Source organism: Bacillus rossius, chromosome 1 (assembly GCF_032445375.1).
Source record: "Bacillus rossius redtenbacheri isolate Brsri chromosome 1, Brsri_v3, whole genome shotgun sequence".
Taxonomy (NCBI): Eukaryota; Metazoa; Arthropoda; class Insecta; order Phasmatodea; family Bacillidae; genus Bacillus; species Bacillus rossius.
Window position 1 is genome coordinate 106,846,339 of NC_086330.1, and position 15,001 is coordinate 106,861,339.

General features: G+C 32.8%; 1 protein-coding gene across 1 annotated transcript in view; it reads right to left on the reverse strand.

Annotated features, from left to right (window-relative positions):
* Positions 1–14,770, reverse strand: part of LOC134541585 (nitric oxide synthase-interacting protein homolog) — a 35,514-nt gene extending 20,744 nt beyond the window's left edge. The window contains exons 1-4 of the mRNA XM_063385116.1: positions 14,363–14,770; positions 8,742–8,853; positions 6,070–6,175; positions 1,766–1,887 (exon numbers count right to left, since the gene is read on the reverse strand). Of these exons, the coding sequence (XP_063241186.1) occupies positions 1,766–1,887; positions 6,070–6,175; positions 8,742–8,853; positions 14,363–14,538 (516 nt within the window). The 5' untranslated portion in view covers positions 14,539–14,770. The remainder of the gene's footprint in view (positions 1–1,765; positions 1,888–6,069; positions 6,176–8,741; positions 8,854–14,362) is intronic.
* Between the last annotated feature and the right edge of the window lie 231 nt (positions 14,771–15,001).

The window sequence follows — 15,001 nt, forward strand, 5'->3', positions numbered from 1 at the left end:
ACCTGTTTCCCCTTTCTCACGCTTTGGCACACGAACCAGCATGAAATTGCTCCCGAATGCTTCCGCCAACAGATCATCTTGAGACTACAGCCGAGCTCAGCATGCCTTATCACGAACAGCAGTAGAGAATCCCATGAGCTCGGCGCTTTTCGTCAGGCGCCTTGGCTCCTCTTTTGGTGCTCCTGGAGCACGCCTGGTGTGGTGTGTGTGTGTGTCTACGTGGTACAGCGCAAGCACACCTTCGCACTCGTTCCCACCTTGTTTTTTGCTCTCTCTCTGGGAACCCAGGACAAGAGCTTTGACCTGCCACTTCTCCAGCTACCCTTTCTCTAGGCAACCCTTCTTCCCGGGCACTTTGGACACACCCATAGCTTCAACACGTGCATTCTGCCCACATACGTGATCTGTCAGCACTCTCCAGTACTAAGTACCATTCGTCTCCTTCGCTTCCTGCTGGGGCACAGCATCTACCGGAAGCATCTACTACAGGCACCAGACCTGATCACTGCGTCGCGGCGCGCTGCCTCTGGCCGGCCGCACAAACTATTGGGCACATGACCTATCGGCACCTATGCTAACAATAGATTGAACAGGCCCAAGTTCTTTATTTGCGTCCCTATCACTTGGAAACAGAAGACAGTTAATCCTCCTCAATATTTTATTAGCCCAGCCCACTTTTCTTCACACACACACACACACAAACATACACACAAACATACACACACAAACATACACACACAAACACAGTAGAAAATGACGTGGATCTTATTACTCAAGTTTTTCCAAACTTGCAACAAAATTTGAATAGTGATCAGCGGTTGTGCGCAAGAGCAATATTGGCGCCAACAAATTATATCGTTAATAAAATCAACGCTTATATTTTAAAAGAGGTGCAAGGGAAAATGAAGGAGTATTTGTCAATAGATACAATCATGGATACAGAACAAAGCACTTCATATCCTGCGGAGTTTTTAAATTCACTTGAACTTTCGGGTGTATCCTCACACAAACTTTAAATGAAACTAAATGTATTAGTTATACTTATGAGAAATATAGATGTTCCTCGACTTTGTAATGGAACAAGGCTTCGGATCACACAATTGGGGCAGAATATACTTGGTGTAAAAGTGTTATCATACCTCGAATTCCAATTATTCCCACTGATCTACCATTCCAATTCAAAAGAGTTCAGTTTCCCGTCATGCTTAGTTCTGCTGTTACAATCAACAAAGCGCAAGGGCAAACATTGCAGGTAGCAGGGATGCCTTTGGAAAAGGCATGCTTTTCCCATGGCCAACTGTTATGTAGCCTGTTTGAGTGTGTCCAATGCCCGAAATCTACACATATTTGCACTGGACAGAAAAACACATAACATAGTATACAGGAGCATCCTAGAATAATAATCTTATTTAAGCTGTTTTAAAGAAAAATTAATTTATTATATGTTAATACTTTGAGCTTTTTAAAATGTTAGTATTTAAAATGATTTATTTTTGTAATATTGAAACATATTTCAATAAAATGTGTTTTCAGTTTTTTAAGCTAAATTATACGTTAGCATTTTTAATTACTGATGATCCCACTCACACAATAAAAAAAACCAAATACTGTATTATTTTCTTTTCTTTTCAATTATCTTTGATACTTATTTAAGGTCATCAACGCGAGCGAAGCCGCGGGTAAAAGCTAATAGCTCATATATAAATAGTAAGACAGGTGACTCAACAAAATCACAAAACTTTAGATTTTTAATAATTGAACTTACAGGCTTCTGCAGCTTTTTCCCTTCAGCCTCTGGTGTTTTAGATGGAATCCAAAAACTTGGTAAATGCTTGTCACGCCCATTGGCCATGTTGGAGACGGACTGTTCCTCATTCGCTGAGGTTCCTGAAAGGAGCGCACGGAGGATTACAAATAGCAAAATGTAACTTTCAAACTGGTCACAAAGAGATTTATGTTTTTTTTTTATTATGTTCAATAGATTTTATCCCACTTCTTTCACGGTTCATAAATGAAATCCTTTAGTCCAGTCAAAATAGACATTTCAAATAACAAAAATTCAGACGGAGCTGAATTTTGGTAGAGACCTTGGGTACACCAGTAGAAATAAAGTGCCAAAAGTCCCCATAGATCACATGTGTGCTAAAAGGTAATTATAGGTCAAAGGTAAAAAAAAAAATTTTTTTTCTCAAAAATGGTAAATTTATCAAAATTATAGCCCAGACAAAAATTGTAGATTATAAGATTATCTGAAAAAATAGTCCTAATTATACCTTTTTGAAGTTATACTTCTTTAGGTGCGTTATGAAAAAATGATGAGAGTGAAATTTTAAGATCACTATAACACATAATTAACAGGTTGAAGCTGCCCGCTAAACCGCTCATTAAGTCTCGAAAAAAAGCTACCAACAAAATAGAAATAGAACCTCTATTAATCGTGCATGTTGGCACACTCGTCGCCTCTGATCACTGTTTTCATATTTATAATATTTATCCACATGTTTCTAGTTTCTACATTCACAACACGTGTTTTAGTTTCATACAAGTGTGAATTATATATGTGCTAATAAATTATATTAAGTAGTTATTTAAATTGAATATTTTGATTAATATTATTTACTATTCGTAAATATTAGTAAAAAAATTGTGCCTTTATACTTTTTCAAGTGCTCCAATATAATTGAGGTTAACTATCCGTATGTATTATTTATTGATATAAATTAAAATATTATTTAATATTATTAATGCTAAATATTATTAAATTATTAATGTTAAATAATTATTATTGGTTATTTAATATTCACAAAATAAATAAATAAATTCAATAAAAGATTTAATAAAAAATTTGTGATGAAAATTAAAATCAAACATCAAATTAAAATATTAATTTTTAATATTTATAATAAATTGAATAAATAATAAATATTTATAAAAGTAAATGAACAAATTTAATGAAAACTTTTTGATAAAAATGAAAAGTAAATATTAAATTAAGAAAATAATAAATATTTAAAAAATGAATAAACTTAAATTAAATTTTTGAATTTAATATTAAATTTATTTATTTTCTTTTAAAATATTAAATAATTAATAATAAATATTTAAAATTAAGAATCTTATAATATATAGTACAAATTATGACATATGATATTTATTATTCTCTAAATTTTATTTATTTTTTTCAATTTTAAACTGAACTTTATTGACTGTGTTGACTATTTTTTTTCAGCCCTTTTATTATTTTATTGTAATTAATTATTTTCTTGCAATTAAAAACTATTTTTATGATGCCAAAGAAGTATAACTTCTCACGTGCGTACATTAGTACAGGGACCCATTTTTTTCCCTAAGAATCACTATTCCTAAGATATTGCCATTATAAAAGTTGAAAGAGTTAGATACTACACTATATGCACACATTTCCACGCCACCTGTGAGGTAGTGTACTTGGCACAATTTTTTTAACGTGGTTTCCATGGTAGGCCTACTCCACGATCTGTTATGACAAAGTTTTATGGGAGAATACTGTATTTACTGCATGATGATTACTGATTTTGATATTGATATAGGTGATTGATTTAAATTGTAGTTCTGATTTCTGTTAATATTCTAATCTGATTCATATTCTTCAAATTCAACTTCAACAGTCATGTCTTCTTCGATTTCTTCTTCTTCCTCTTCTTCTTGCTGGATGTTCAGAAATTGTTCAACTGAAGATGAATCAGCTGTCTCTTCATCGATATCACATGAATCTTCGTCTATTGGATTAAATTGAATATTCGAGCAAGGATGGCCTTGGCAATTAGGGCACAACAACCCTACTCTTCTACAGCCACATTTAGCACTACAACCTTTTTTTGCAATTGCAAAAAATAGTGTTTAGGAGTTTTTCCGGAGCAGATGGGAGTATAGTTTGAATCGGTTCCAAAGTATTATCTGTTAATTTCCAACCCCAGTCTTCGGGAGAAAGTGAATTCCTTTTGTGATTATCGTTTGAGGAGGAGAGTTAATTTCTCCAAATACTTTAGCGCAATCAATTAAATCCTTTTTCTCAAATAATTTCAATACTGATGTTTTACTCCTTCTTAGCATTTCTGATGTAGTATCGCAACTGGTTATCGCATGTAAAAATAAAACATGGTTTTGGCATTTTGGATAAGCAGATAAACGTTTTGAAGAATATATTTCTGTTTGCTGTTGAGTCTTTCCAGGTTTTAACAAGTAAATAATTTTATCAATTGGAGTCCGTGCAGTAAGAAGTATTAACAAATCAACATCTTCACCAACCACAACAGTTGTATTTGTTGCATTGAATTGTTCAATTGCTGTTTCAATTATGAGGACATTAGCATCATTTTGAGCTTGTTTAACTGCAATATTTTCAGTGGTCAGCTTGTCACTCAACATGGAAATTAAACAAGATTTATTATGAATGTTAGTGAGAAACTGTTGTTGGTTTGGTGGAACTGTCATTAATTGATCAAAGATAATGTCGGAACATGAAGATGTTCTCGTAGGCCGACGATTGTGTTCTGCAGCTTTAATGTTTTTTTGTCGAGTCACTATAGCCATCAAATACTACCGTCACTCAATGACCATAAGTGCATTTTGCGAAAATGACGTTGAAAGTTTCTTCTCGATCCCACACAACGTGATGTAACAGATATCCTCCATCGATAATGTAAGTAGCGTTTGTAGTATCAACTTCAGCATTGACTGATTGAAAGCAATCGTAAATGGCTGTTTTATTGTTTTGCGCATTACAAGTGCATCGAAGAGTGATAACGGGTAAGGGGTTAATTCATACTCAAAATTATTTTCAATTTCATCCTCGAACGTCTTAGTGATACTCATGCGTTGAAATAATAATAGAGGGTATATAGGTACCTCGTGCCACGTGGACAATAGAGTATACAGTTGTTGCTCAAGGCCATGCGGGTAGAAAGGACTGGCTAAGGGACAGTTTCTATTGAGTGTATATTCTCAGAATTGTATATTTTATACATATAAGATACACAAATAGGCATTTTTTACTTATATTAAGTGCCTAATGATGTATTTGCTTGCCATTTGTGTGCATATCATGTAGAATCTTACTCCTTCAACTTTTAGAATGGCAATATCTTAGGAATAGTGATTCTTAGAAAAAAGTATGTGAACCACTTTTTGTCTGGGATATATTTTTTGATAAAACTTACCATTTTTGAGAAAAATCCAAAAAACATAAAAGTTTGACCTTTGATCTTGAATAACATTTTTTAGCACACATGGGATCTATGGGGACTTTTGGCACTTTATTTCTACTGGTGTACCCAAGGTTTCTACCAAAATTCAGCTCTGTCGAAATTTTTGTTATTTGATCACTATTTTTATGTCTATTTTGACCGGACTACTTGCTAAGGCAAGTAAAACATACTTGAGTAAAAATAAAACCTCAACACACAATCTCAGCTAGCCTTGAACTTGCAATCTCTATGCAGGGGCGGCTCCCAGACGGGGCAAGCCGGGCAACTGCCCACGGTTCCACAATGGCCTTTTCACTTTCATTTATTCACTTTCACTTACCTTTTTGGTCTTTTTGTGTGTAGAAAATTACTAGCATTAATGGTAAAAGGAAGAATTAAATTATTTGCAAATTATTTAAAGTTTTGGTCGTCACTTTTTCATTTAATTTGAGTTTTAGTGATTCCACATTAGAAAAACTTTCAAATTAATATTTCCCTATATAATGATGTAATTTCACCGAAATTTTGATCGTTATAAATTCTCAAATTAACTAAAGTGTAATTTAACATTTTTAAAATAAATTAAATCATCATCGAAATTAAGTTTCGGGTAGCTTAAAAATGATGTTTTAAAGATCTCATTTTTCAAATTTTTTTAGGGAGACCCCTGAACCCACAATATCACCACCTACTTCTCTCAGGCCACCCCAGTAAGGCCCCTCACAAAAAAATTATGGTTCCACAAATTCAAGGGCCACCACTGCCTCTAGGTGTTTATGTTAATTCAACCGGGTCTTCTTTGGTTGTAATTTAAGTAAAGAAATAAAGAAACAAGTATTATTACCTGGATTAAATGCTCTTACTGGAGTGCTAACAATATTCTTTTCAGTTTTGAGAAAGTTTTGAAGCTTAGACTCTTTTTCAGCTTCTGCCAACTCAGCCAATTCATTCTGAAAATACCACACCAACTTTAAATGCATACCCAGGCTCCATTTGATGAACAACTTGGCACCATTCACAATGATACTTAGAAATATCAATGTAATTTTAACTAATTAACTTAGTATAATACAATCACTACAAATTTTATTTCCATGCCATCTTCATTTTTCAAATTATTACACTAACTGTAGCGATTATAGCTGTTTTTCGGGTGTTGAACAATATGGGCTCATTTAAGCAGCTACATCACTATTTTCAGAGCTCACAAACTATGCTTAAAACACAAATGGATTGAAAATCACCTTGGAATAAATAATGCTTAGATGACGTATTACCCCTTTACAATTTACAAGAGTACCCAAGTTGTAGAAAATGTTATATTACATGTAAGATCATGCAATATTGTATCAACTTAAAATTTACATTTCAAAGAATGCTTTGTAAAATTCATTTTCAAAAAGATTAGCCCGAAGAAATTTAGCTTTCACTAAACCTATGATGACAACATGATGAGACACTAGTTTTAAGTCCCATGCCTTGCCTCTTTGTCATGTTAACGTTTAACATAATATTTATAGCCTGTGATAATTAGCTAAAGTTTTCATTAAGTTTTAGACTACTCAGACTTTTTAACTCTAACACAGCTTATTTATAAGACGTTTGAAACCTAAGTATACGATGAGAATGTATGCATATTTTGGCGACATGCTAAGCTGCGCACACAGCAATTGCTTCATGTAACGTCCCACAGACAAGGCAGCGCGCACGGTGTGACTCTCGGGGAGACTACATGTCTATGTGAAGGGATGAAGAAATAGGCATCGGCGTAGCCAAGCAAGAGCTGACCAGGGCACCAGCTGGTGCACCACCAAGTGATCTGTCTCATGTTTAGATTGCAGTATCTACAAATTAAATGGTGTCCACCGTTGTCAGACTGGTTCTACCCATCTTGTTAACATTAAAATTTAATTTTGTATACAATCAACAATTAAAGTAAGTTATAGTTTTTTTTTTTAACTATTTCTTTGATTTGTCTAAGACCATAAAATAGCGTCTTTTGAAAATATTATTACAGTTGTATACATTCTGAAAAAAAAAAAAAAAAAACACACACACACACAGATATTATATGAGTCAGCAACTATTATCTCCCAGGAGAAACTATTTGTAGCAGTTGGTCACTATTAATAATAAAACATTTTATTAATTATGCACTATGTTCAAAAAATTTTACTATTATAAAATTTTCAACATTTGATGACAAAACTAAAATGGCATCTTTCAGTTACCTTTTCTGAAACTTAAGAATGTATTATTATCAGATTATGCTCTTGATGAAATTCAACAAGAAAATGTATTTCCAAAATATCATTCCAATTTTTCCTTTAAAAATTTAATTTTTTTATACATTTTAACAATGTTTCCTTACATTATAAAGTTGTCTAAAACTTTTGTACTCTTTGGGTACATCTGGCCACAAGAATACTGGAATTAGGAAAGAGCTAATAACAGATTGGGCATCGAAAAGAGAAAGTAAATAATGCCCATTAAAAAGCACACTGCTCTCTAAGGATGAGACAGACTATAGTGGTGGACTCGCTGCACGAGTCGGTTGTGGGTAACATCACTACTGGTGGTGTGTTTCGTGGCTAGGATGGCGTAGCGATAAGAGCTAGATGCCAGAATTAGTGTCCTTGGCCATGACCCACCGCTTTGGACTGGCCCTGGGAGTGTTGAGCGAGCTTAACTTCAACGTGTACGAGGAACTTCATGCAACACGATGGCTGCAGAGTGGTTGGAAACTGCCACTCTCACATACAATATGAACAGAGGGCTGTGGTTGTGGGCATGGTGGGTGAGTCTGCAAACTCAAGTTGCACACAGCTCACTCTTTCACTCTTGTGACCATTAAACTAAAGTCTCTTGGAATTACTTGTTAATTTGACACGTCTCCCCGGATCAAGACTTAGAATCAGCATTGCCAAATAATCAAAAGCATCCCCCCATTGAGGCCAGATATTGAATGTCAGTATCACTGTAATGAAATGCAATTCTCAGAAAAGAGTTGCTGTTTTAGGTCATTAAAATAAATTACATTGCTCAGTGGTTCCAAGGACTTCCAAACTTGGCCTAATGTTACAGTTAAAGAATTCAGGATTAAATTGTGTTTGTAAAGGTGAATAATGTGGGTTTTCTAAGTATACTAATATTGGCAGTTTAAGTGCTACACATCACTTTCCATTGCAACACTGCAAGCCGCATCGCAACTATCATTGATTTAACCACAGGCACTTCAGTGCCCTTCAGTTCTAACAAGTAAACTATGCCAACTAGATTTCATACACCTCACTTTACAAAAAATGTTGGGTTCAAACAATTTACTTATAAATACTTATGCTTTATAAAACAAAAAAAGTTACCAAATGTCTGTAATTACTTTGGAGATATGAGAGGAATATAAAACTAAAAGAACACTGGAATCATTACTTGTATAACTGTGTAACCTAGTGCTAAATGCAATCTCGCTAACTAAACTGCTTAACCCTTGGCACTAATTTCGTTAACATGACTGACCTTCTCTTTCTTCTTCTGCCTTTCGTACTCCTTCAACTTTGTCACATAATCAACCTTCTTGGAGCAAATATATTCAAGTATGGCCTCTTTATCGAATAAAAAGCCATCTTTCCTAGAGACAAAAATTTTTTACGTTAACCAACTTGGACACTTAAAAGCCGCAATCATACAGAGGCGAGAACTAGTCTTCCTTCTAGGAGATTTGGCATACAATAGCTTACACTATTTTGCAAGTGAGCTGTATAGCAGACATCGCAGAGACCCTGGAAATCCTCAAAGTGCTGCTGTTTCGTCCACCTCATTCCAGGCCAGTCGGAATTCTGTTACGTGGCAAACAATATTAGCCAATGAAAAGATTAATGAGTAAAAACAAAACAGTCTTCTTAGAGTAGGCTGTCATAAAAAAAATTATAAAAATTATATTTTAAATACATAGGCTACTTGAGTAATGCTAAAGGAAAGTTACTTTCCTCCCGAAAAAAAATTTATTAAAAATTCAAAATTGCTTCTGTTTACTTCCTGACATGTTTCGTTATCATTCTTTAGGAGGGTATTGTGATACATCAAGTATTTACTAGTAGTTTACCATTTGAACGAGTTTTTTGGTTAGGTTATATGTTCCAAATACTGTGATATTGCGAGAATGGTCTGTTAGTTTAGGTTAGGTTAGTTTAACGACATTAAAATACTTAATAATAGTGTAGATGTTGATTAGGTTACGTAAGCAATATTTAAATTAGTTAAGTTTTCTAACTTAACCAAACATCCTCACAATTGTATTCTATTTATAATGTACCTAACCTACCATAACCTGTATTTGCAATGGTCCATTACTGGTAAACTACTAGAAATATCACATGCTCTATTAAGTAATGCTCTGAAAACATGTCAAGTATAAAAAACAATTTAGAATTGTTATAATTTTTTTTTGAATAGTGGTTCTCCTTTATAATTTTTATAGCTACTTATAATAATAAAAATAAAACAATTAATCTAAATGTCTCTGAACTAACCGAAACATCAATTTATACCAATTAATAGTATTTTTAATGTAGCTAACCTAACCAACTTTCAAACACTTTAACAATATTTTCAATGTAGGTGACCTAATCCAAATAACAATTTAATTTTACAGAATTTTAAATGAGGCTAATCCAATGCAACCAACTGTTCAAAAATGGTGAAAAACCTGTGAACTGCTTAATATATTGCAATTCTATTTAATACAAACATCAAACAGAATAAGCAGAACTCAAAAATACATTGAAAACTGAATTAAAATTTTTTTTCAGAAGAGCATCTACTCTAGAACCTTATCTGTAACACTTCGACAAAGCTGCTTTTTAGAACAGAAAGAAAAAAAATCAGAAAACATGGTTTTTCACACACTACACATGTCCCTAAATTTACTTTAAAGGGATGGTTTCGTAATTCCTACTAGTTTGTGAAAAAATTAAAATTTTATATCGGTAAATATGTAGAGTAGCGGTATTTGCGAAAAAAAATGTTAAAAATCAGAAAATACCTACTATTATTATATGCTCTTTCACTTCCTCTTTCCATTAAACCCGGCGGAGATAAGAAATTCCAAATACTTTAGGAGATAACGAATTTTTTAATTTTCATAGTTGGGCGATATTTGTTAAAAAAAAAATTAAAAATTCCGAAAATACTTTTATTCTATGCTCTTTAACTTCCTATTTTCATTAAACCTGGCGGAGATAAGAAATTCCAAATACTTTAGGAGATATTGAATTTTTTAATTTTCATCACAATACCTGTGCATTCATGCAGCATTCAATTGTTTCATGTTTACGAGTATGAAATTATTTTTTCTTGCGGCGTTCACCATTGTTTACCCGCCTCTAACTTAGGTGAGTTTTTAACGTTTCAAATTTTAATGTTTTATTTGTTATTTATATTGTTGCGCAAGTAATAAGTAAAAAAAAAATTACGTGAGTTCCTACTGTTCATCCTTTGTCCCGGTTTGTTAGGTCAGGTCAGTTAAATTATAAATACTTTAAAACTTTACAACCATTAAAATTAATTCATATTATTTTTAATGTCCGCTTAGTTTGAAAGTATTTATAACGTAACTGACCTGGCCTAATCAAACATTTTAATTAATAAGGCATTCACGAACACACGGCAAAATAAAAAAATTGCGGGCGGCCGAATGATAGCACAGGTCTTGTATTGCAAAATAAAAACGGTGATATCTCCTAAAGTATTTGGAATTTCTTATCTCCGCCAGGTTTAATGAAAAGAGGAAGTGAAAGAGCATATAATAAAAGTATTTTCGGATTTTTAACATTTTTTTTTCGCAAATACCGCTACTCTACATATTTACAGTTTTCCATACACTTCAGACGTTCCTGAATTAAACCTGACAGGAAGGTTTCTTAATTACTACTGATTTGTGGAAAAAAAAGGTATTTATTTACTTGGGCGGTATTTCCGAAAAAAAAATGTTAAAAATCCGAAAATACCTCTATTTTATGCTCTTCAACTTCCTCTTTTCATTAAAAGCGGCGGAGATTAGAAATTCGAAATACTTTAGGAGATAACGAATTTTTAAATTTCTTCATATGTAGTTGAGCGGTATTTGCGAAAAAAAATGTTAAAAATCCGAAAATACCATTATTATATGCTCTTCAACTTCCTCTTTTTATTAAAAGCGGCGGAGATTAGAAATTCCAAATACTTTAGGAGATATCGAATTTTTAAATTTCAGCACAAAACCAGCGCATTCCTGTGGCGTGCGTGCACCATTGTTTCTTGTTTACGTACGAGTATCTGTTTTTTTTTATTGGATAATGATGTCACGTGATTGTTCGTGATAGGCCAGAATTCAAATGAACTAATACGTGATTATTTAGTTCAATTATTGTTTAAAACGGTGTTTAATTACCGCCTCCAACTTAGGTGAGTTTTTAACGTTTCTAATTTTAAAGTCTTATTTGTTATTTTGATATTGTTGCGCAAGTAATAAGTAACAAAAAAATTTACGTGAGTTGTTACTGTACATCCTTTGTTACGGGTTTGTTAGGTAAGGTCAGTTACATTATAAATAATTAAAACTAAAGAATAATTAAAATTAATTCACATTATTTTTAATATCACCTTAGTTTGAAAGTATTTATAATGTAACTGACCTGACCTAATCAACCATTTTAGTTTACTGTTCACCCTCTGTCCGGGTTTGTTTGGTCAGGTCAGTTACATTATAAATATTTTAAAACTAAACAGCCATTAAAATTAATTCACAAAATAATTTTTAATGTCGGCTTTGTTTGAAAGTATTAATAATGTAACTGACCTGACCTAATCAACCATTTTATTAATTACGCATTCACGATTCACGTATTCACGAACACGGAAAAATAACAAAAATGGCGCCGCTCGAATGTTTCCACAGGTCTTGTATTGCAAAAATAAAAAATTCGATATCTCCTAAAGTATTTGGAATTTCTTATCTCCGCCGCTTTTAATGAAAAGAGGAAGTTGAAGAGCATATGATAAAGGTATTTTCCGATTTTTAACATTTTTTTTGCAAATACCGCTCAACTACATATGATGAAATTTAAAAATTCGATATCTCCTAAAGTATTTGGAATTTCTTACCTCCGCCACTTTTAATGAAAAGAGGAAGTTGAAGAGCATAAAATAAAGGTATTTTCGGATTTTTAACATTTTTTTTCGGAAATACCGCCCAAGTAAATATTTACCAAAAAAAAAAAAACAGTTTACAGCTTAAATTGCAATATGTATGTGTTCACGCAATCACTAACATTCATTGTTTACACATGAGGGTTTTTTGTTTAGGAATTAAGAAAACTTCCTTTCAGGGTTAATTCAGAAACATCTGAAGTATATAGAAAAAATATATTCCTATTTTTCGCGGGTAAACATTGAATGTCAGTGGCAACATAAAAGCACAGGTATTGTAATGTATGATAAAAAAAATTAGCCGGAATAATGAAACCATCTTTTAAGAGTAAATTTAGGGACGTGTGTAGTGTGAAAACCATGTTTTCCTATTTCTTTCTTTCTGTTCTAAAAATCTGCTCTATCCGAGTATTACCAAATTACCAACACATCTATTAATAAATTTGGTGGGTAAATATTTACAATTGCGGTAGATGCCAAAAAAAATGCTAAAAATCTGAAAATACTTTTATTCTGTGCCCCTTCACTTCCTCTTTTCAAAACAACCGGCGGAGGTAAGAAATTCCAAATACTTTAGGAGATATCGAATTTTTTAATTTCATCATACGTAGAGTCGCGGTATATGCCAAAAAAAATGCTAAACATCTGAAAATACCTTTATTATATGCTCTTCAACTTCCTATTTTCATTAAAAGCGGCGGAGATTAGAAATTCCAAATACTTTAGGAGATATCGAATTTTTAAATTTCAGCACAAAACCAGCGCATTCCTGTGGCGTGCGTGCACCATTGTTTCTTGTTTACGTACGAGTATCTATTTTTTTTATTGGATAATGATGTCACGTGATTGTTCGTGATAGGCCAGAATTGAAATGAACTAATACGTGATTATTTAGTTCAATTATTGTTTAAAACTGTGTTTAATTACCGCCTCCAACTTAGGTGAGTTTTTAACGTTTCTAATTTTAAAGTCTTATTTGTTATTTTGATATTGTTGCGCAAGTAATAAGTAACAAAAAAATTTACGTGAGTTGTTACTGTACATCCTTTGTTACGGGTTTGTTAGGTTAGGTCAGTTACATTATAAATAATTTAAAACTAAAGAATAATTAAAATTAATTCACATTATTTTTAATATCACCTTAGTTTGAAAGTATTTGTAATGTAACTGACCTGACCTAATCGACCATTTTAGTTTACTGTTCACCCTCTGTCCGGGTTTGTTTGGTCAGGTCAGTTACATTATAAATATTTTAAAACTAAATATCCATTAAAATTAATTCACAAAATAATTTTTAATGTCGGCTTAGTTTGAAAGTATTAATAATGTAACTGACCTGACCTAATCAACCATTTTATTAATTACGCATTCACGATTCACGTATTCACGAACACACGGCAAAATAACAAAAATGGCGCCGCTCAAATGGTTCCACAGGTCTTGTATTGCAAAATTAAAAAAATTCGATATCTCCTAAAGTATTTGGAATTTCTTATCTCCGCCGCTTTTAATGAAAAGAGGAAGTTGAAGAGCATATGATAAAGGTATTTTAGGATTTTTTACATTTTTTTTGGCATCTACCGCGACTCTACATATCATTAAATTAAAAAATTCGATATCTCCTAAAATATTTGGAATTTCTTATCTCCGCCGGTTGATTTGAAAAGAGGAAGTGAAAGAGAATAGAATAAAAGTATTTTCGGATTTTTAGCATTTTTTTTGGCATCTACCGCGATTGTAAATATTTACCATTTGGTGTTAAGTGATTCATTCCTCTTCTAATCTTTACCTTTTCACATACGGAGATTTCTGATCAGGACCACTATGAAGCAGGTAGCAGTTTAATAAACTACAAGGTTATTAGTTTGAATTATTTTATTAGCAAATCTCCACCCCCACACCTTAACTAAAAATATATAAATGTAGAAACGGTTTAATTCAAATCAACTTACGTGACAACGGGGTTCCTACAAGGTTGAAGCGTGAGACAACAACAATCAAAATCTTTTACCGAATCTTTACCTATACGTTGGGTATTTGTGCCATATCCTGAAGCTTGAGCATCTTTTTTCTTTTCATGATATGTATACACAGCCCCTGCAGTGCAATTTCTTGCGTGACGTGTCATCAGTCAATAGCTTCAAATCTATACTTTACTTAAACGTTTAATTTACATAAAAACTAAATTGTTTTTATATCATATTATATTTACTATCATAGAGCAATTTAGTCTCACTATACTCATTACACAGTAGCACTAATCCCATAGAGTTAGACTAATCCAATAACTTAACGATGAAAAGTAAACAATTTAAAACACAAAATCCCCAGTCTTTTCCTAACAAAGTGACAAACCATTTACCTCAAAAAACGTAAATTGAGACCTTGAAAAGTTCTAAATACTGATCGATACAAAACTAAAAGGCAGTAAACTATCCAACATTTCATATGGTCGACAGTTTCGGTATCAAGGCACTAACCACCATTGAGTTGCTTAAGAGAAAACTAAAGAGAAAAGGAAAAATGTTTTCAGTAAGGAAAACACCACCTTTTCCAACTCTTCTTACTGGCCCCAAATATACTATGATATA